Below are 23391 nucleotides of genomic sequence, written 5' to 3'. Positions count from 1 at the left end.
TTAAGTAGATTTTGCATGCCTTGGTGAGTTTGATGGGCATGAGGGAGTTTTGATTCAGAATTTAACACAGATGGATCGGAGTGCATTTCTCACTGAGCAGAGGGACTAGGCCATGAAGTAAAATCTGGAGATCGAATGGTAGGAGATGTGTTCTTATGAGCTTAAACTTTGTTTTGTTAATTTTTCCTATTTGTTTCCATTGCTTTTGTTTCAGCTAGGATTCATGGTGTCCATTGTACAGAGAAAAATGATATATGTATAATGCATACGGCCAACAAGTGTTTAATTGCTTGTGTTGCTTGATATGAAACATGAGGTCATGGATTTAATGTTAGTACTTGTGAAATTTTCTACGTTCCTAGTTATGTAGTTTGATTGCCTAACTTTGCGTGGATTTGAAGACCCTCATCCCCAATTTCCAAAATCAAGTAAAAAATGGCAGGATACAATAATATAAGAGAATAAATAAAGATCAAACACATACACAAACAATGAAAACCAGAATTTATGTCATTAAGCTCAAACTGGGTTACATCACCTCCCCTTATTTTCAATAGAGAACCTCACACTCAAATCTAGAGACATTTTGCACAAGCCTTCACTCTCTAAGACCTAAGCCTTAGTTTTCTGCATATTCCTCAAAGGGACATACTAAAAAAGACTTTAGGGTGAAAATAAAAACGACTCATGTTGAGATCTTGAAAACGAACTTGTTAGAGCTTGCTCGGGAGAGTTTGGCTTAAGAGAGAAACATGAAGTTGTGATCTACCAAAACTCTCTCAAGTAAGTTAGTGAAATGATTCTAGAATTACACTACATGCATTCCAAAGTTCTGATATTGAGCTTACACACTTTTAATCATTGTAACAATCTCAACTATATATCTTCACCTTAGAATGAATTAAACCCTTCAACATTTACCTCAACTTTGCATCATTGCATGTCTCAAGTATAGGTGTTGTAATAACTAAAGTTTGGCATCCAACCTCCATGTTCTCATTTATGAGTTTGTGAATAATAATGGCTAATAGTTTATACACTTTTTTCGGTCATCTCTAATCATGAGTAATGCTATATATATATCATTTTTTTTTTATATCCAAGGACAAACTCAGGATTTTAAATTGAGATGGGTTGAATAAACTTTTTATATATTTATATATATATAAGTAATTTTATAACCATAATTAATAAGGGTAATCAACTATTAGAAGAATAATAGAAGAGTAAAAGAGCTGGCAGATAAGGAGAAAGAGAAGAGAAATAATAACTGGGCTGTTGGGTAAAGACGAGAAGAGAATAAATTAATTATAAGTTGAGCTGCTGGGAAGAAAGATGAGAAAAGAAAAAAAATAAAAAGTGATAATAAATCATAAGAAATTTGGAAAAGTAAACCAAATTTAAGTCATTAAAGACTTTTAATCTTTTTGTTTTAATTCTTAGAAATTTGACCATCTAGTGGTGCTCAACTCCAAAATGGGTTAATTTTCCAAATTCCTCATAAATCATTAGTTAGGCCGCAGGAGATTAGAGCTTAAACGTGGGACTAAGCCTGCAATGGGCTAAAGTGTAGTATAAAAACGTGGTGTGCTATCTAGAGTGCCTTAAATATTAGTGCTTTAATTGTGCCTTAATAACATTGAATTTCTATATGAGTCAGAGTATTTAGTTTTGTTAAAATATCTCATAATTCATTTACCACATAAACTTTTAAAATGACTCATTTAACTTTTCTTAAAATCTAAAAAAGTAAAAAGTTTAAATTAAAAGTTCATTGATTTTAACTACTAAACTTTAATAATTTTTTTGTTTAGGTACTAAAATTAAATACAATTTTAGATTAGATACTAGTTGAATAGTCAAACCTTATTGAAATTAAAAAGCCTTCAACAATTCTATATTTACTTGCTATGCCATTGTGAAAAGTACAAATCTACCCTTCCCTCATCAACAACATGAATGGTCCGGCCACTATTTTCCGGCCGACCTCCGGCCACCGTCCTCTGGCATACCTCCGGCCATCGTCTTCCGGCCGACCATCGGCCACCGTCTTCCGGTCGACCTCCGGCCACCGTCCTCTGGCATACCTCCGGCCACCGTCTTCCGGCCGACCACCGGCCACCATCTTCCGGTTGACCTCCGGCCAAGCTCTACTCATTACACAAAAAATTAAATTAACATTTAACATGGAGGGGATTCGAACCCCTCTCATTCAAGAGGAATAAAATATCTCTCACCATTACAGTAAGTTAACTACTATGTAAAAGTATTGCTTTAACCTAATTTATACTATACTATTGTATATTTTTTAAAAAAAAATGATTAATCCAATTAGTCACAACTAATTTAAAGTTGTGACTATCACAATTAAGTTGTGATTGTCTTTAGATTTAATTGTGACTGATTTAAGATATGACTATCTTACAACTAAATCTAAAGTATGACTGATTTAGTTGTGATCAAATGATATTCATAACTAAAAAATCCCTAAACTCTAACATGAAAACTAAAGACAATGCACCTAAAGCACCCCCAAAATTCATATAACAACCAATTAACAAAATTTGAAGTTGTGAATGGTATTCATAAAAAAATAAGTTTAACATAAAATTCCTACATGTTTAATTAACATAAAAGCTAACATAAAAATGAAAATTTGCATTAAACATATACCCTCTTAAGGAGGAAATTAAACATGTGACTGTTAAACAGAAATAATTTGAAATTCATATCTATCTTTGCTTCTATTTAGAAGATACCATCTTAAATCTAAGTTGTGACTGTTTCGTCACAACTTTATATTTAGTTGTGACTAACTTTAAGGTAGAAAGGCAGCTTATTCTTAAAGACAACTTCAACCTAATTTTTTTTTTTATGTACCCTTCAAATAGACGGAAGAACTAGAGTCGAGTGCTGGAAGAATTGCTCAGTTGTTATAAAAAAAGTCACTGCCGAGTGCTTGGTACCATTAACCAACATCATAACCCAACCTTATATCCCTAAATTAAACAAAAACAAAATCATTAGAAGGACTACTACAATAAGAGAGAAAGTTTTTTTAAGAAATCTGCAATTACATATGCATAAAGAGTCATGCATTTGGCTTCCAATTCACACACAAAGGATTCAAATAGAAAAAATAAAAAATCAAACGGATTAATACAGAACACCTAAAAATAATAAAAAATTAATTGTGATTGTCACAATTTAGTTGAGACTGTTTGGTAGTCACAACTGCATCTGAAATTGTGACTGTCCTACAGTCATAACTAAATCTAAAGTGTGACTGATATTGAAAGAGATAAGTTTAGGTTCTGAAAAGATAGACTCTAATGTCCTAAACTCCAACATGAAAACTATAGAAAGTGCACATAAACCACCCCCAAAACTCGTATAACAACCAATTAACAAAATTTAAAGTTGTGACTGAGATTCAGAAAAATAAATTTAACATAAAACACCTTGATGTTTAGCATGAAAACTAACATAAACAGGGGATTTGCATTAACAAATACATTAAATATATACACTTTAAGAAGGAAATTTAACATGTGACTATCAAACAGAAACAACCTGAAATTCATCTTATAAGCTATATCCCAAACTAAGAGTTGTGTGGTTAATTCCATTTGTGTAGTTACTTACAAACAAAAACCAATTCCTAATTCACAAGCTTACAAACATCTCTGCAATATGTACAATTGTATAGGATCATACAAATTTCCTAAAAATTGTATCAAGGGAAACAAAATCATAACCAAAATTATACCAATTAAAGAAATTCAGCCATGATCACCTTTAGGCCCTTTGAATAATGATCATCACCTAATATTAACATTAGGTAATTAAGTAGTTGCTAAAATCACACTTCTAGTAATGCCTAAAATCATGAATAGAAGCTGTGACTGAGCTCCACAAAAAATTTAAAACTCTAATGCAGAAACCACAACAATGGAATAATCACAAACATAAAGAGAAATAAAAATCAAATCAAATACAAAATAAGAATTAAAAAGCAAAAACATAGCCAAACCTAAACTCCAAAATTAAACAATATACAAAACTTGAAACAGAAACACACAAATTACTCAAAGAGAACAAAATCCAAAGATCAAACCCTAAGAAAATTAATAAAAGAAAAAACAAAACAAATTCAAATCGCAGTATATGAACAAAACATTTAGATCAAACTCAAGATCAAGATTACCAAACCAACACCAATTCCCCAATCTGACGATCTCCTCCACACCAACACCAAAACCTTGGAGTGAGAGAGAGAGAGAGAGAGAGGATTAATACAAATTTGTCTTGGAGTGTTGTTTGGATAACGAGAAAATTTGCAGGAATTGGAAAAATAACTATAATTGGCTAAGAAATTCAAAGAAACTTAAGCATATTACCAGAAATTGAAAGAATTGTTGAGAAACTAGACGAAATTGATGCAGATTGCCAAGAAATTGAAGCAAATCGTCAAGAGGATTGTTTGTTTGCGTCATTTGGGTTTAGGGATTCATTTGTTAATTTCCACGCTCATATATGATTAGCAGCTGAAATGAAGCCATATATGGGCCAAGGACAAAAAAGGAAAATAAAAGAAGCCCAAAAGAAACATGTCATGCTGAAAAGTAGTTTTGGTACCTAATCTAAAAGGTTTTATGAAAGTTAGTAACTCATCTAAAAAACTATTGGGTCTTACTGCTTTTCTAAAAGATTATTAGAATTAGGTATTTAATCCTAATTTTCTTTTAAATTAAATGACAAAAACCTAGCTATCATAAGAAAATTGAACCCTAATTTTAAAATCCTAAATGATTAGCTGCCACAGAGAAGCTCCACAACCAAAATTAAAGACCTTATTTTTTAAGTTCATTTTTATCGATCCAAGTGTATCTTGCTAGCTAGTTGGTTATCTACAAATTGATTAAACATATATATACATATAAATTCTCTTTTGCAGGACGATTGTTCTTTAACTAAACAACAGGCATGAATATTGTTACGATATTTTGCCATGTTTTACCGCATTCAACATTTTAGGGTATATGATTCTATATTTTAGGGTATAGAATTATACAAACCCCTTCTATTGAGTGATTCTTCAAATAATTTTATTTAAGGGATCATTCATGGGGCCCACTCCATATAATATTTTAACAATCCGAACTATTTATTTTTTAGGTCTATATTCAAATATCATCCTTGCAAAAATTTAGAAAAATCGGAAACTATTAAGCTAATTAACTTTGATCAAGTAAATAGACGAATAAAATATTTTCGATAAACACTTGAATTAATGACTATTTAATCAAATGGGTAAATAGTTTTCGATTTAGCTAATTTTTTACAATGATGATCCTTCAATGGAGACCTAAAATATAAAGGGTTTTGATCATCAAAATACAATATGGAGTGGGCCCCACAAAGAATCCCTTATTTAATTTTAAATGAGGGATCCCTCAATTAAAGGAGACTGTAGAATTATATACCCTAAAGTATTAAACTCTATCAAGAATAAAATCAAAAGGTGACTAAAAGACCATAAAAATGTGTACTTTCTTTATTTAAAGAACAGTCATCTTGTAAAAAGAAAAGTTGTATATATACATATACGAAGCTGTTTAAGTGCGAACATGTATATGCTTGTACCTAATACCGAGCGCTCAGTAACGTCTCCGAGAGCTCAGTGAAATTTTATAAAACATGTGATCGTTTCTTGCAACGCTGTGCTACTTCCTCTACCTTTTTTTAAGGGTTTAGTCTGACGAGTTTATCTCAAACCCTCCTAGGGTGTAGAATGATTTTTATTGTAGAGTGGAATCAAACTTTTTTCAAAACTGCTCAATGATTAATTATCCGGTAGAGCGTTGAGTTTCAGAAGAAAACCTAGTTGAAGAGGTAATTAAAACTTTTGTATACTACATTAAGGTCTTTCACCGATTCATTTTCGGTCCAAAAATTGTATTATAATGGCTTACTCTTGATCTGGTAAGTTGAGTATGTGTGTGTGTGTGTTATAAGTCTGTAGGTAAATAATAGTTTACAGTGACTCATTTCTTTTATTAAGAACCATAAATTTGTTTTTACACTTTGTATTTGTATTAAAATTGTTTGCAATTTGATGCTAAAGAAAAACGAAGTTGTTGCTTGCCAAGTTCTCCATAACTGATTCAAAGTCAATCTCAGTCCTAGTCTTGCAGTTGCACCTAAATATGGACGAATTTTCCTTTCAACCAAACCATGACATTCACCAATTTCACAAAGAGGAACGATTTTATCACCGACCATGTATACGTGTCAACCAAGTGGGCCCGGTTGACGAACACTCCGTTGTACACGGAGAGAATGAAACTCGACAAAACTGACCAACCCGCCACTTTCCTTCCTTCCATTCCACGAGGACTTCACTCCCAAATTTACCCTTGGCTTTACTGATATTTACCAAAATGACACTGACCAACCGCAATCATAGTGGCCGTCCCTGAAATTATAGCCAAATTCCAGTGTTACTTTCGGGATTTAAGCATTTTAGTGTTGGGGTCTGAAACCGAAGCTTCCCTCTTTCTCTGAAGCTGTTCTTCTTTGGTTTTGGCTTTTGACTTTGATCAAAACACACTACCTCTTTTTCTCTGAAATTGCAGAGCTTTGATCTTCTTTTTCTATCTTCGGGATTGTGATTTAAAAAGGGTCTTCCTTGGATTCAGATTCTCGTCCTGAATTTCTTTGTTAAACATTGCATATTGACTCTGTGTAAAGGACTACAGGTATTGGTTTTTTTTTCGTCTCTTGTTTCTGATATGTATAATGCAATTGTACATGGATTTTGGTATCCTTGTTTTGCTTTTGGATGTAATTGGTATGGTGATATGGGTCGGGTTTAATTTTCTGCAAAAATTGAAGTTGTCAAATGACTATTATTAATTTTCTGCAAAAGCTATATATCTTTTAAAATAAATTATTTAATCTGTGATTTTTTTCTTTTCTTCTATTTTCTTTGTTTTTCTCTATTGGTTAGTGAATGCAAGTAATAGAGTTACCTTTCCTTGGTTGGTTTTTGTTCTTGTTGGAGGTGATTGACGATGTGGGTTGTTCTTGTTTTTCTACAATTATCCATTTTTCCCTTTGTTTATGATTTTTGAGACTTTTTATGAACCTTTTCTCGGGTTTGTATAATGTTTTTTTTCAAGGGGTTTTGAATGGTCTTGAAGATGTCGGTTTTTCCCGATTACTTGTGTAATTTTTCGTTGTTCTTAATTTGTCTCTATAGATGTAAATGAGATGGGTTTGTTCAAGTGAATTTGAAAGTGACTTGGGTGGTTACCAAAGTAATTGCTAAAATTATTTTGTTTATCTTCTTAAGTGTTATGTGAGACATTGTGTTAGCTGATCCATTCTATTCTTAAAGTTCAATAGTTGCCCCTTCGCTTTTCTGATTTATTATATTCCTTTCTTTATTTTGTCTTTGAGAACTCTTTTGGTGATCATGTTTAGCAATTGGTATTGTGTTTAATCATTTTTAGTATTCATCGCTTGGCTTCTTATTTTCTTTTCTTTTTTAATTGCTAATCTTTAAATATACAATATCTTTAACAGCCCCCAGGATTGTATGTCCTTAATATATATACGGGGTAAAACTATTTTATCGGATACAAACTCTTATCTACACTGTATTGACTTCAATAATGTTGTTATTGAGTTGGTTGTCTAACTCTAATTATGAGAAGAAAAAGAAGAAAAAGAAAGAGATAATTGGTTTGCCAAGAACTGTATGGTTTAGGAATGCTTCATGTACTAATTTGATGTATTGATAATTGGTTTGCTAGGTTTTATTTCCAAATAACTGTCTTCCAGACATCAGGGTACAATGCGTGCACCATCATTGCTTGCACAGTGTTTGCCTGGTTTGGTGCCTCATGACAAAGGAAGCCAAAACTTGTCCTCTGTTTCTGAGAGAGAGTCACATCTCCCTTCACCAGCTGTTGAGATTGTCCCTTCAAAGGTATTACTCCTAGCCATCACTTCGACCATTTGTGATCTTAATTCTACATGTATGGACCCAAGAAAAAAACTTGTCCTCACTATATCAAGGGTTTGTTAGGTTGGAGCTTTTGTTGCAAGAGGGTAACATATCAAGTTGCATTTAATTTCTAACTTTGTTTACCTCATATACTGCAGACAGCTCACCCATACAAGTATGCTGGCGAGAATATTGACTTGCAAGGACTCAATGTTTTCAAGGTATGTATTTATTCTAATATTTGTTAGTTTGACCTTTATACCTTGGCTTGTTATAAAAGCATCATTGGAGTCTGAAAATTATTATCGATAAAAAAAAACCTTGCTATTGATTCATCCGTGGATTGTAACCTATCTATACCAACAGAACTTGCCCAATGATTCCTTTCATGGCTCAGTTTCTGATGGGCATTTTTTAATGTATCAGGACTCTGATGTATGAGTGCCCTCTTAATATCATGTTGAATCAGGACTTTTCTGTTGAGTGGAAAATCTTTACAGCTCTTCTATGTTTCTCGTTATGTTCTAGAAGCCCTTGTGGCATGCCAAATCTCTTTGATTTTTCCCTGTGGCATATGTTATAACTTATGACAGATGAATGTATGTTTTCATTTCAATTTGAGGTATATGAATTTGATTATATGGTTTGTGGTATGTAGCTTGTAGGAAGTTTCAAACCTTATTGGACATATTTATGTCTTGATGGTTTTCATTGTCATGAAAATTTTGTCATATTGGTTGAAACAACATAATTGACAACTCAACAGTGTGTTTTCCATTAATGTTACTTAAAAGTATATGGATAAGTTTGATTAATGCATTTCTCAATATTTTTCAGGGAAGAGTAAGTGTTGCTGATATCATCGGTTTCAATGGTTCAGAAATAATATCTTCGAAACCAGATGGTAGGTACATGAAATTCCATTACTTAAAGTGAAGCATCCATTCAAATTTGGCAGTACTTAGTTATATGATAGTGTTAGTAGATTAGTCTCCTTAGATCTTAGGGATTATCAACTTGCTTGATTTGAGTTTAAAACTGGAAATTTGTTTACTGTGCAGGGCATCTGAAATCTTGGGATAGCTCTATTGATCTTGTTAACGTCCTTAAGCATGAGATTCGAGATGGGCAACTGAGCTTTCGAGGAAAAAGGGTACTCGAGGTATTTCTGTTAAGGAAATGCTATGGTATTTCTGTTAAGCAAATGCTATTTATCTTATTTTTCATGCTTCAATTTTTCTATTCTTTTTTTTTTTGGTAAAATTCTATTTTTATGCTTCCCTGACTTTTTACTCTTTTTGCTCAAAATGCCTTGATCATAGCTTAATAGTTCTTAATTTTAATTAGTGAGTACTTTGTAGTTATACTTTGGCCTCGTTTGGTGCATAGGATAGGATTGGATAAGATAAATGGCTAAATTCATGTGTATTCAATGAAGGAATTTTCAACTTGAAGGAATAAGATGTATTAAAATAGACTAATCATAAGGGGAAACTTATCCCTTCCAATCCCCCCAAAAATGGTGGGATTAAATAATCCATTTTCTTTCCATCTTCTTCCTTCAAATTGGAAGACACCCTCCATGTTCTTCTTTGAATATACATGAATTTAGCTATTTATCCTATCCAATTCTATCATATGCACCAAACGAGGCCTCACAGTTTATTAGATATTACAAAGTGCCATGTTTTCTCTTTTTCTGTATTTTGTAAAATAGAGTGGTTATCTTCTGTCACATCTTGTGTGTATTACTAAATTTAGAATAATCAATTGTTTCTTATGTTCTCTTGGAGGGGGACTGAATAATTTGTAATTTGTTCTCTACAAGATAACACATCTAAAAAATTGCTAGATGTAATCATGTTCTCAGAAGCATTCTCTATATTGGTTTTCGTTGGATAAATTGTAAAAGTAACCAAAACGTGTCCCTGAACTCTATTTCCAGTTTCCGAACAAGTTTTCTATTTTAGTTTCATCATGTTGAGAAATCTTATCATTATCACTCTTGTGCTGCTCCACTACTATGCTTCCTTTAGCTAATTGTTTATGATTGATTGGGGGTTTAATCTATCTATTTGGTGATTCTTACAGCTGGGTTGCAGCTATGGCCTTCCAGGGATTTTTGCTTGCCTGAAGGTATGCATTAATAAAAGACCTTAGCCATGGTTTCTATACACGATTCTGCTGGTGTCGGCTTTTTGTCACAGTTTGTTTCAGTTTCTGGCTATCCTGATATAACCAATGCATTTTTGTAAATTTTGCGACAAAGTTTTACTTGTATCTAAAGTTGGCTGGTTTAAGAAGATATCCTATTTACTATAACCCTTAACAATTTGTTTGATGACATAACATTCCATAGCAAGTATATATTGCATTTTGTTCACTTAAGTATTGGTGAGTTGAAATTGGTCATATATGCAAGTATTGATGTGTTATTTTAATGAATTCTATGTTAATTTCAATGATTTAATGGGATAACATGTGAGTTCATACAGATTGTACTGGCTCCACTCAAGGCCTAATAAATTTCCAACCAAATATGTCAAAAAATTCATCAAGCATAATGAAAGAAATGCAGGGCGGTAGATATTTGAAGTTGATTTAGAATGTTCGTCTACCTGACTCATTGCTTTATAGGGAGCTTCCACGGTGCACTTTCAAGACCTCAATGCAGAAACTATAAGATGCACAACCATACCAAATGTCCTTGCCAATCTTGAGCAAGCTCGAGACCGGCAGAGCCGACAGCCAGAGAGCCCCCTGACTCCTTCAAGACAAACTCTGACCCAGTCAGTGCACTTTTATGCTGGTGACTGGGAAGAACTTCCCACAGTTTTGTCCGTTGTTCGGAATGATGGGTTTGAAGTGACCACAGGAATGAACCTGAGCTTCTCTGAGGAGGATTTTTTGGATGGATGTAGCAGCCAAGACGGCAGCATCTTGGGACAAGAATCTTCCTCGAGGAGATCAAGGAAGCTTTCAGGAAGCCGGGCGTGGGAGAGGGCTAGCGAGACAGTACAAGCAGAAGGCGGATATGATATTATCTTGATGACAGAGATCCCATATTCGTTGACCTCATTGAAGAAGCTTTATGCACTCATAAAGAAGGTCAGCATCTTTATATCTTCAATCTTAGCCCCTTTCATCCTTCTATGTGAAGGCATTAAAGCAACATATCCAATGTTTTCTCATGGACAAACTGAATTTCAATTTCTAACTATTCATATTGTTTCATCCTTTTTTTTTTTTCCTAAAAAAAATGAGCAGTGTTTGAGGCCTCCATATGGAGTGATATACTTGGCCACAAAAAAGAATTATGTCGGCTTCAACAGCAGCGCTCGGCACCTGAGAAGCCTGGTAGATGAAGAAGCCTTTTTCGGAGTCCATTTAGTGAAGGAGATGACTGATAGAGATGTATGGAAGTTTTTTCTTAAGTGAACTAAAAGTACAGAAGTTTTCAAACCGACCCTTTAAACTCAAGGTGGAAGATGTCATTCAACATTATTTCTATTTGTATTATAAAACAGAAGCCTTCTTGTTTTGGGGTTAGTAATAATGAAGTAAAAAATTTAAAGAATAGTCGACGAGCGTCTAATTTTTTCTCTTTTTTTAAAAAAAAAATTATATATCCTTTGGCATTCATTTCTTAATACACTGTAAATCAAAACATTCTGTAATCTCAATGGTTATCATATTTTTGTATTTTTATTTATTATTCTCCCGTTTGGCCTCTTGCTTATTTTTTTTTTTTTGTTGGGCCTTGCAGTTAACTTAATTATTAAATAAGAAATTTTGAGATCTTCTTGGGGCGTTGTTTGCAGGCTCTAATTTTGTGGAATGTGATTTTATTTTCCGGCCAATTTCAAGCAACTTAAAAATTTAGAAGAAACGTTAAAAGAATGACGTTAGCTGATGTGATAGGTTTTTTTTTTTTTTCTCTTCTCTTTTGGTCGAATTACATCAATAATTATAATTATTATTAACATATCAAGTAATGTGACAATCTCTCAACGTGCAAGCTGATTGTTGTCGCTTGTCATGTGCCTTGAATAGCCACCCATTCTTCTTAACATTTCTTTGTTTAAGGGAAAATTTCTTTGTTTAAGCTCTTCACTTAGTATCTGAGTAATGGTATTGAAATAAGAACATACTACTCTTTATTTTTGTCCAATTTTTTTTTTCCCAAGTTACATGGGAGTCATATATTGGACTCTACAAAATAATAATAAAACTCTTAGTTAACATGTAATAGAAAAAGATAAACTCTGTGAAGTAATTTGATAGCACGAAAGTCTAAAAAATTAGTTCAGGCATTAAGCATTTTCCTTTGATTAATTCTAAGCCTATCTAGTAATGGTGGCAGGGAAGAGGAGTGTGAGGTTCAAAGTCTGGTGGATGTAGTTAGGAAACACTTAGTAATGATTTTAGAAGCATTTTTTTTTTTCTATCAAAAATGCAAGTGATTACTGTTAATACACTTTTGAGCTAAAAGTGCTTCTCAAGGAATGTGTTTCTCCAAAAAGTAAAAAAAGTGCTTCTACGGTCAAAGTGCTATTTATATACCAAACACTAACAAAAAAACAAATCCGAGTTTTTAACACTCATAAAAATACTCCTAAACAGGCATTCAAGTGCTCTATCTATAAGCCCCACAAGCTATAGTTCACCTTATCTTCTAAATTCTCCATTAAGCATCTGCGACATGGTTATTAATTTGAGCTCAAAGGTAAAATGTTCCACACTAATTTGAAAGTCAAAACAAATGAACCATAGAATCACTTCTATTACATAATATACAAAGCAACTACTCTAACAAAGAAACGAAGATACAGAGATATGAGCTGCCACCAGGCCCGCCACCAAATTTCCAGCAACCAAAACCATGGTCCTTGCATTTTAATTTGTTCTTTGAAGGGCAAGGGGTAACTACAGGCTACAAAATCTCTGCTAAATTATTCACCAGCTTATCACTGTAGGTGTACCATATGCAGAAAAGATTCCTTTTTTATGCTTCCATGGGACTATGTGAATGAATCAAAGCTAAAAACCTTTATAGAAGTCTAAAAGGTATACAAAAGTCCTCTGTTTTCCTGTTTGATACTAAGTACAAATCCCTGAATATCAGAACACAAAATCTATCTTGTTCTTTGCTGGAAGTGGAGTGGCCTCATAATATACACAACATTTCTTCAGGCAGCAGAAGCTGTTGATGCCATCTTTGATCTTTTGGATTAACAGACACAGGAAGAGGGAACTACACATCTGTACTTAGAAACGAGAAAGTACACAAGTCACTGGATTCTATCAATGACCCTGTCTGCGTCGGTTCTCTGTTAACCTTCTCCACACCATCTTCCCACAATGCAATAAGGTCAAGATTGCAATGAAGTAGAGGATAGGAATACCGATAATACAACCCCCCGATGCAAAATTAACTAGCGTCTGAGAAGCAGAAGACAAAAAGTCAATGAGATCTATTCTAGAACTAAATTCTGGAAAACAATAAACACTAAATCAAGATACAAAAATGTGCAATCAATGTGCAATGCAAACAATTCCTCACACAATGGTTACACTATTTTAAAATGTACTAAAATGAAAGTGCCAACAGATGGCAAAAGAATCAACATTGAGGCTTTGTTTTCCCCCTTATTAGTAGGAACATGGCTTAGTTTTTATTTATTTATTTTTTCTACTTTTTCTTCGCAGGAACAAGGCTTAGTTAAGATGAGTTAAGTTTTCCCATATATACTAAATCTTAATATTTTATACATCTCATGACCATGACTATGCCTCACAGGCTCCTATGCATAGACACTTCCTCATACATGCATTAGACACGACTGACAACTGTACACATCTCATTAAAAAAAAAAATTATTCAGAAGCAATTGGACAATTAAATTACTCTGTCTGTACATATCCCTAACACGGGCTCATTCTATATAATTTTAAGCTCTTTGTTTCCTTAAATTTTTTGGAAAGTGTGGAGTTTCCTTCTTATAAAACCACGCCTTCTGTATGCATCTTACATGATGCAAATTAGTTGCTAACTGTATATCTTATGTAATATACGCATGTGCATGTGCTGCCATGTCATGTCCTAGATTGGAATTTTTCCTTTTTTGTTGTTCTATGAATGTGTTTTTGTCGTTTAGCATGTCACATGTTTGTGTCCACAACCATTAGGACATCTGATATATTTGAACACCACTAATCATAGTTAAGCTTTTAAGGTTTGAAATTGAATGAATACATACCTTCAGAACTACTAAGTTATATCACCTTCAAACCAGTATACGACATCTCCTTCCTGTGCACCTCACCTTCTTCAGAACTTAGAGACATTAGTTTTTCTGATATTCTTTTGGATTGGAAGGCAGCTGTTAATTTTTTTTTTAGACTAAAGATAAAAGGTGTAATCTTGTTTGGTTGTTGATGTTTTAGGTGGACTTCTTGTCACTGTTTTGTAATGGTTCTGTGAAAAGCAGTAAAATTTTGTTTCTTTCAAAACCAAAAGGTACCATCATCCCTTTATATTCCCACACCTACCCAATTCAAGGATCATTGTTGGATGGTCAAGGCTACAGTTATACAAAGTGCACAACGCATGCCATAGTGGAGACAGTGTATGTGTATGTCTGTGCCTGTTTTCCATAAATATGTGAGGTTAGAGACATTTACCACCATCCCTGCAACAAGATGAACTACAGGAACAAAAATCTGGTCCACTTTATTCCCTTCTGCATATCCATTAAATGCAATGACCATCGAAAAAGTGTGAATTGTGACAAATGCAAGGGCAATGATTGCTGCAACATACAAGACAAAAATTGTCAGACAGATAAAGTCAACAGAATAAATGAACTTTTCTAAACACCAGCCAACTTCCAAATCACTGTTGCAAAGTATCAGAAAATTCCATTCCAGTTCTCCATTGGTTGATCTGAATTTACAGGTCGGAAGCAACTAAATGCACTTAACCTATATGTACAAACATGCTCAAGAAATTAAAATCAGACAACCTTAAATAGATGTATGGAAGCAACTGTAATGCTTGACTCACCAGAAAGAAGAAAAAATGGAATCTTTGAGCACCTGTCAACAAAAAATGTTGCTGGACCAAATGCTGGTGTTAAGAGACTGAGACAGAAAAACACAGCATGTGCCACACCATGACCCAGACCACCAGCTGCACGGAATTGATTGAAATGATATCAGCTCAACAATCAGTCTAGTTGGGACCAAAAACAATTTAAAATTATATGAGTCGTCCTTGGTACCATCTATGCAGCAGATGCATCATACATATGATAGTGAAAGAAGAAGGTTCAAAAAATTTATTGCTAGCCTATTTGAACTACCACTGTACAGTTGGCATTCACCATGAAAACAATTGGAAAATACCTTGAAAGAACACAAACCCAATAGAATGATAACAACCATAAAATTGACATAATAGAACTCAATAAAGTTAATCACAAAGTTCTAAACATTGATCTGTTTCCTACCCAAAAAAAAAAAAAAAAAAAGAAAAGGAATTATGACATTAATCTGCTTTCTATAAATAAAAAGAAGAAAGCAATCGCTAGAACAATACATCAGTTTCTCAAACTATTTAGAAAGAGTACCAATGACAGTTGGCAAAAGCTATATATCTTTCAACAAGAGGTAATTCTTAGTAGCTCCTCCTGAACCCCCAGACTTGGAGTTGAGATAAGAATGATTAAAATGTAATGGTAAACTGCAGAAAAACCTGACATATGGTAAAAAATTGGCATCCGATGAATACAAGTATGAGAGCCTCATGAAGCTTACCCAGAGCAATTTGCATCTTATCAGTCAGATATAGGCGTGGTTTAGAGACTCTATCAGCAAAAGCATCCAATGTATCTTCCAACCTCCTAAAATGATATTGAAAACAAGATATGTTATATACCTTTATAACCATTTATAATACCCAAATTTCATAGATCTAATGCATCACTGTATGTGTATTAGTGAAGTATGTCTTACCTACAAAATCTCATACACAAAAAAGTAGAGGGGGGAAAAAAACAGAAAGGAAGAACATAATCTTAAATGGAGAACATAACATGCAAATAAAAAGGTTGTTGTGAGCTCACACAGAATTGCAATTTAAAGTTAAGAATGATCATCGAAAATTGATGGGTTTCTTTCAAGTCATTTAATGTTAAAAAATAAAATAAAAGAAGGTTACTGTTTACCAGAAAACAGTAAGATTTTTAGTATTATAAAATCAGTTAAGTGTATTAAAAATTCAAGAAAATGAAATCAACTAAGGTAATGATATTACAAAGTTGAATAATTCGACTGCAGGCTCAGCGAAGCTATGGCACAATTACTTGTATGAGACATGAGGAAGAGGAATATTGCAGAGCAACTAAGGCATTGCAAGAAGACGAAGACTACCACTTTGATTAGAAGCAAACACACAGACATTAAGTAAACCAAGACAATACCATGCAAATGTCACTCAAAGAGAAATAAAAGTTCAGATCTTTGGTAAAATAAAATAAAAATAAAAAATAAAGGAAACACCTTACAATAAAAACTCAAATCACAGCTACATAATTCACCTGTACCAAACAACTTACACGGTGACAGAAGTTCTTTGAATACCGTCTAATCCTAAAACGACATCCCATTTCTCAAATGTTTTAACACAAAAACAATACTAAAAATCTATTTAGTACTCCTCGATTTATCCTCTACTCAGGTGGAAATATGTGTAAAATGTTTGTTACCAGTGAACAAACATTTCTCAAATGTGTTAACACAAAAACAATACTAAAAATCTATTTAGTACTCCACGATTTATCCTCTACTCGGGTGGAAATATGTGTGAAATGTTCATAATAAATCTACACTGACTTTTTACTCTGCCTCAAATTCCCTTGTAAGAGGATAAGACCTTTTCCACTTTAACGTCAATTCATAATAACTGTAGCAAAAATTTAACATTGATTTATATCAAGTAATTACACAAGCAAAAAGGAATGAAAACCACAATATCAACTTACTTGTAGACCTTCCAGAAAAGAACCCGAAGCCCTTCTTGAAAAGCAACCGATGTGAATATTAGAATGCCATACGGCCACCATGCCGATGATTTCAGAGGCAGAAATGCCCTCCATACTCCCGATAACACGATGAGACTTATAAGCCATAACAATGTACTACACACATAATTAGACAACAAGCAAAATGAGCCCATTTTACATGGTATTCATATTTCACACACCAAAAACAAAACGTGAATTAAGTCCATTCTTGCTTCAATAAAAATCCATTTTACTAAAAATTTAATTCGAACTTCCCATTTGCCAACTAAATTAAATTTCACAAATATTTAACATACCACAGCAACATTTTCTATCAGAACAAATTGAGCTTAATTATTATCACAACTACAACAAAAGCTTAAATCGAATTTTAAATTTTCCAAAATTACAGGAAGTACAAGAACCCAAGAAGGAAAATGAACCCTAAAAGGAAACAGACCGAGAATAAGAGAATACCTTGAAAGGACTGTGAGGACCAAGAAGGGCTTTTTGGAGATGACAGAGACGAAGAGGGAGAGAGACGGGCCTAGGGCTAGCAAGGCGTACCCGATCCCTGCTGCTATCGTCATTGACCTCTTCAGCGGAGGCTTTACTCGCTACCCAGTAGACTCGACTCAGTTCATCTCTTCATGCCATTCAAAATTTTTGATTCGGTGTTTTTTGGCTTCTCCGGTTCTCTCCTTTTTTTTTTTTTTTTTTTTTTTTTTTTTTTTTTTTTTTTTTTTTTTTGGTCCTATTGTAATACTAATAAAAAATGATTATTTACACTTACATCCCTTGAAGTTTATTGTCCTTTTACATATACTTCTTGACGTTTTAAAAATTACACATATATTTTTTGATGTTTCAAAATTGCTACATATAACTCCCTGCAAGAGAAAACAATAAATACACAAAATAAAAATATTTGTATTGAGATTGGACCTTACATCTTGAGTAATATCATTATGTTATTTCACCCATTTAGCATGCATTTTTGCATACTTTTTTATTATTTTTCGTCTCACTGTAGAAGATTATATGCAATAATTTTTAAACCTCATGAAATAAATGTGTAATTTTTAAAACCATAGAGAATGTAAGTGAAAAAACGATAAATATCATAGAATATAAGTGTAAATAACTCTTAAAATGCAATATAACAATATTGGTATATTTAGACAAAAAAAAATAGGAAAAAAATTTTATGCACTGTTAGGACACAAAATACATGTGCCCTAATCCTATGTGGTAAAGTAAAATAATACACATCATTCTTTTAGTTTTTTTTTTTTTTTGTAATTATACACATCACTATTTATTTATAGAACATCTTATCTAATCCAAATCTAATAGTTTTAATTTAAGAGGGCATTTACTAATAATTAATAAAGAATTAGTAAGGGGGGACGGCTCCTCTGCCTTTCAATATTGTGCTGTTTGGTGCCTTTAATAAGATCTGGTCCCTTCAAGCAATCTAATGGGTTAGAAAATACCACGTCATCCAGCGTAACGAGAAAACACTTCTTTGCTCTGATGGGTGTTTCCCCTTTCCCCCTCCTTCCCTATCTATCTATCTCTATGTTCTCTCTCTCTCTCACTCTCTTGCGCGCGCGCGCACATACACACACGCAAACACACAGACACTTACAAACACAAAGTTAACCCAAATTAAGTAGACCATTGTTTTCACTTTACAGGGACCTCTTTCCTTTTACATGTGTCTTCTTGGAAGCGAAATTCCAGATTGGTTCAGCCATCAGTATTGTAGGGGATCTTCAGTAACTGCGCAGTTACCACTTAATTTGTTTGATTATAAGTTTTTGGGTTTTGCTATATATATGCGTTGTAACTTCAGGGTTGCTCATTATGCATGTGATCTATGTTGATGCAAATTCTCGTAAGGTAGATGCAACAACTTAGAATAGCTGATCTGGCTGATCAAATGTCTTGCTGGATGATGAAGTGGATGTTGGTTGAGATCTTCCTGCAAAAGAAACAAGATCAAAGGAGATGGACCGGTGTGGTACCAGCCAAACACACTCCGATGATGAAATCAGTGATGATGTTTGATGGTGGATGAGGAAGAACAGAGGATGAACTTGGGAGAATAGGAAGAACAAGGCAAATGTTCTGGGTTATTCTCAGCAAGTTGGGTAGGCTCTTTTGTGGATGAGAGTTTTTGTGAGAGTGTTTTGTGGGTAGATGCGTAGATCCTGGCATGGTTTTGCACATATGAGTTGATATATATAAGCAAAGGAAGTCTTGGTGAGTAAGATACCTGCATGTGAATGAATGGTTGCCAGTGACCCACGTGCCTGGTCAGAACTAATTGCATGTACAGCTGCTCACCTCCTTAGCATTCAATGTTGCATTGAATGCTCCATTAAATGCAAGGTTGGAAGGTTCAGGTAGATTTCCTCATCAGTCATGAATGCAGGCTGGATATTCCATCTGTCAGGGGATTTGTGTCAGATGCATTTATGTATGGCGGTTCATCCCAACGTGATCTTCCTGGGAATGGCGGCGGAGAGTCGAGCCGAACCGAACAGATGTCCTTACGCGTGTGCATGAAGTCCATATGTGATCGGATCGGACATGGGATCCCAGACCGAGCTGATCCAAGAGATAGGGGCCCCTCCGAGCCCTGACTGGCCGACGCCAGAACTCGAAAGGAGGTCACTTCGGTGCCGAGCCGAGCCGAACCGGGATGACCGTGGAAAGAAGGGCACTCAATCCCTTGGAAGATCATCGGTTCGGCTCGGACCGGTCATGGAGGACCGACGCGGAGCCCCGGTCCGAGCTGGGGGAGGAAGTGCTGAGCAGTGATGATGTGGAGGTCAAAGTTTGACCACTGAGAGTCAACTCCGAGGTGGGTGTTGACCAGCCACGTGTCGAGCCGTGATTGGCTGTTCGGATTGGTGTGGATTTTCCCACAAACAGGAGTCCCCCAGCTTCCGATCCGAGCGGGCAGTGGTGGATTGGAAGTTGAAGTGTAAGGGCAATCCCAAAGATGGCGTGTTTACTTGATCCGAGCCGAACCCTACAAGCCCATGTTCCCGAAGATCCGAACACATGACGACTTGTGATTGGTCAAAATTTCTCAGGGACAGGTGAAGGGACGTTTGATTTCTGCATGGGGGAACGTAAGGGTCACCTCATTTATGGGTATTTTAAACGTTTTGACATGTGTCATGATCTGGAATTTGAAGCGCCAAAAATGAAGGGCTGAGATCTGATTTGCATGGGGTATAAAAGACCTCTTTCTCTCTCTTCCCGTTCACTTTCCAATTTTTCCAGAAATCTCCACTCTCTCTCTCTGCGAATTCTCTCCTCCACCGCGAATCCTCTTCTATCTCCGTCGTCAGTGCAGCAGTCCGGCCGCAGTTCCGACCGAGCGTGGCCATAGGCGAGGTTGGTCTGAGTGTGTGAGGGGTGGAGACTTTGGCCGGAGGAAAACCAGTAAGTGATTCTCCTCATTTTCTGAGTTTTGCATTTTCGGGTTTTGGGTGTGTGTTCTTGAGAGTTCTTGAAAAGCATACGTTTCGATCCATAAAGTGAGAGAGAGAAAGTAGAAAAACTGTTAGTGATGTCTGAGACTGACTCGAGTGGCCGGCTCGGCTCGGGGGAAGCCTTTGAGGGGGATAGTGACGCCGAGCAGAGCCGAAGCCCACCTGGGGGTGAGGCGAGTTGGGATGGTCTATCTGAGGAGTTAGATGAGGTCGGCTCGGCATTGGATCGTAACCCGGGCGAGGAACGCCGAGCTCGAGGGGATCGGGAAAACCCCGAAGTATTGAGTTCCGATCGGGAACAAGGGGTGGCCGAAGGCGGTGACGAGGAACCCCTTGACGTCGAGCCGATCGCAACCATCCCGAGTAGGTTAACCTCGGGTTCCAGTGAAAGGGACAGAGGTCATGATGCTTCGACCTCGGCCCAGCAGGTGACGGGGAGTCCGATCGACCCGGATTTCTACGAGGAATTGGCGTGGAAGGCCGATCAGATCCCCAATGAGATGACCGAATATCATCTCAGGGACTTGAGGGATAGGTACTCAGTTCCCGAGTCCGTGCAGATGAGGTTGCCGATCGGGGGAGAAAAGCTGAGCCGACCCCCAACAGGATGGGTGACAATGTACCCCGAGATGTTTGAGAACGGGGTTCGGCTTCCCCTGCACCCCTTCCTGCAGGACTGGCTCGCGACGATCGGCGCGGCGCCACACCAACTGAACCTAAACGTATACAGGATTATCCTGTCAATGCACATCTTGTGGCACAAAGTGCACAAGTGTGTGCCAGACAAAGATCTCCTGTTCTGCAATTATGCATTGAGGTCGAAGCAGAGCGAGCTCGGATTCTACAACCTCCAGGCGTATTCGGGGCCGCTCTTCGGTGGGAATCCCTCCTCCCAGAAGACATGGAAGAAAAGATACTTCTTTGTCTCTGGGGATTGGGAGTTCGCCGATCCGAACAACACTACCTCGGGTTCCCAGAGCCTTTAGGATTCCAGGTGGGCATTGGAAGTTTGGGGCCGATCCGAGGGCAATTTGTACATGCTTTATAATAATTGTTTTTTTTTTGTCTAACTCTTTTTTGTTTCGCCTTTGCAGTCAGTTGGGGCAAATACAAGCTGAGGGGCGAGCTCAAGGATCAGATCGCCGAGATCAGGGATTCACCAGCAGAATACTTGTCAACTAAGTTTCTGCTCGGGGAAACTCAGATCAGACAAAGCGGGATCTCCTGGTTTGTGCCCAGGTGGAATCCGCGAGCCGAGAAGGGAATGGCGCCCACCGAGCTGGAGACTCGTCTTAGGAGGAAGGCCGCTCGGAGCGTCCAGAGGAGGGCCGCGGGGCGGGCTCCTGCCGAGCCGGTCCAGGTTCCTGCCGCAGCGGCAGCTCAGCCTGGACCTTCTGCGCCGAGACCAGCTCGGCCAGCAGAGAAGAGGAAGGCTCCCCAGAGCGAGGCCCGGGTGGAGAAGAGAGCTCGGGCTGAGCCCAGTGGTTCTGGTGCCGAGGCGTCTGGCTTGGCGCCCTTGAAGGCGGTGGAGGTGGACCCTTGCCTCGAGCCGTTCGTCACGGGCCTCAAGCGCGTGATGACGTCGAAGGCGCGGGAGGGGCTCTGGGTTGGCCAAGGCGAGCCGAGCTTCAGCCACCAAGCTCTGAGCACATCCCGCCAGACCATGTTGGTAAGTCTTTTTTACTTCGGATTTCGTCTATCCGCTCGGTTCGGATTAGTAATAGATGTTTTTTTTTTTGTTGTTTTTGCAGCTTGCCATGAGGCAATTCGAAGCCGCCCACGCCGCCGTCGAGGCCGAGGCGAAAATGGAGAGGTTTCGGGAGCGAATCTTGGAGCTGAAGGAGAAGCTGGCCGAGGCCGAGCGGGCTGTCAAGGCCGAGCGCGACCGGTCGGCGGGTCTTCGGTCCAAGTTGGCTGAGAGGGAGGTAGAGGTCGCTCGGCTCGGGAAGGAGCTTGTGTCCTCAGAGCAGAAGGTGGCCGACCTGAGGCAACTTGCTGACCAGCTCCAGCGGGATGTTGATGAGGCTGAACGAAGGGCGGCCGAGTCTCGGCGTCGAGCTGGGCTTCCAAGCGTCCAGGCACTGGCTGATGCACACTTTGATGGGTATCAGGAGCTCAACCCCGCCGATCTGCATCTCAGCATTGGGATCGGATTCGGGGACTGGGGGGATTGGGGTCGGCTCGCACTCAGGCGGCGGAGGATCCTCCGGAGTCGGCTCGCCCGCTGGCATGACCACGTCGGCGGAGGCTTGGCGATCGGGAAGAGGAAGCAGGGGTTGAGGTGGTGCAGCTCGGCGAGGAGACGCCCGAGGAGTCGAACGAGCCGATCCTAGAGGGACCTGCCGAGCGATCGGCATGATAGCTGCATTTTATTTTTATGTTAAGTTTTTACTTTCCTCCCCGGGCCGAGGTGTGGCTCGGGTTTGATTTGAATTTTGAACAAATTGTATTTGGATTTTATGTTTGTTAATTTATCAGTATTTTCTTTTTATGATACAAGTTGTTGTCAGTTCGGCTCGGAAATTAAGCTAAAGACATAACTAATAACACATGGATAAGAAAATGATAAAAGTGAAAAACATAATAAAAACCAAGGCATTTTAAGATCGGCTCGGCATGCCGATCGCAATGAAAATGAATGGTAATGATAAATTAGAACTTGTCTTCGGATCAGCTTGATAAGCATAACCAAGATAAGTAAAAATTTAAAAACCCTAGTGATCCCAGATGGGCTCGGCATACCCATTGAGATATTTAGGAGTTTTGTTTTTTGAGAAAAATATTCAAACCTACTTTCAGA

The 23391-nt window shown here is 37.1% G+C and overlaps 2 protein-coding genes across 2 annotated transcripts; one reads left to right on the top strand and one right to left on the bottom strand.

The window, feature by feature from the left end:
- The first annotated feature begins 6530 nt into the window (after positions 1 to 6530).
- Positions 6531 to 11733, top strand: LOC147293080 (S-adenosyl-L-methionine-dependent methyltransferases superfamily protein). The gene is made up of 8 exons (XM_086232475.1): positions 6531 to 6761; positions 7821 to 7996; positions 8173 to 8235; positions 8852 to 8918; positions 9076 to 9176; positions 10106 to 10150; positions 10652 to 11122; positions 11282 to 11733. Exons 2-8 carry the CDS (start codon positions 7862 to 7864, stop codon positions 11450 to 11452), a joined length of 1053 nt encoding a protein of 350 aa, XP_086088601.1. The 5' UTR covers positions 6531 to 6761; positions 7821 to 7861; the 3' UTR covers positions 11453 to 11733.
- Positions 11734 to 13044: 1311 nt separating this feature from the next.
- On the bottom strand, positions 13045 to 17761 carry LOC147293079 (gamma-secretase subunit APH1-like protein). The gene is made up of 6 exons (XM_086232347.1): positions 17557 to 17761; positions 17059 to 17214; positions 15833 to 15918; positions 15081 to 15206; positions 14699 to 14826; positions 13045 to 13456 (listed from the first exon to the last, which is right to left on the bottom strand). The coding sequence occupies exons 1-6, from the start codon at positions 17667 to 17669 to the stop codon at positions 13319 to 13321; spliced, it is 747 nt and encodes a 248-aa protein (XP_086088473.1). The 5' UTR covers positions 17670 to 17761; the 3' UTR covers positions 13045 to 13318.
- Positions 17762 to 23391: the final 5630 nt, after the last annotated feature.

Source organism: Dryas octopetala, chromosome 2, assembly GCF_963921425.1.
Source record: "Dryas octopetala chromosome 2, drDryOcto1.1, whole genome shotgun sequence".
Lineage (NCBI taxonomy): Eukaryota > Viridiplantae > Streptophyta > Magnoliopsida > Rosales > Rosaceae > Dryas > Dryas octopetala.
The sequence above is the reverse complement of the archived record's forward strand: the minus strand, read 5'-3'. Positions and strand labels throughout refer to the sequence as shown.

What these genes read in the sequence shown, in the direction of transcription:
- LOC147293079 (XM_086232347.1), bottom strand. Translation starts at nt 17,669, where the DNA reads ATGACGATAGCAGCAGGGATCGGGTACGCCTTGCTAGCCCTAGGCCCG. An exon ending in TCCATTTTTTCTTCTTTCTG is followed by an intron (nt 14,827 to 15,080) that starts GTGAGTCAAGCA and finishes TGTATGTTGCAG; the next exon opens with CAATCATTGCCCTTGCATTT. An exon ending in ATCTTGTTGCAGGGATGGTG is followed by an intron (nt 13,457 to 14,698) that starts GTAAATGTCTCT and finishes TCTGCTTCTCAG; the next exon opens with ACGCTAGTTAATTTTGCATC.
- LOC147293080 (XM_086232475.1), top strand. Translation starts at nt 7,862, where the DNA reads ATGCGTGCACCATCATTGCTTGCACAGTGTTTGCCTGGTTTGGTGCCT. An exon ending in AATATCTTCGAAACCAGATG is followed by an intron (nt 8,919 to 9,075) that starts GTAGGTACATGA and finishes TTTACTGTGCAG; the next exon opens with GGCATCTGAAATCTTGGGAT. An exon ending in GAGGAAAAAGGGTACTCGAG is followed by an intron (nt 9,177 to 10,105) that starts GTATTTCTGTTA and finishes TGATTCTTACAG; the next exon opens with CTGGGTTGCAGCTATGGCCT.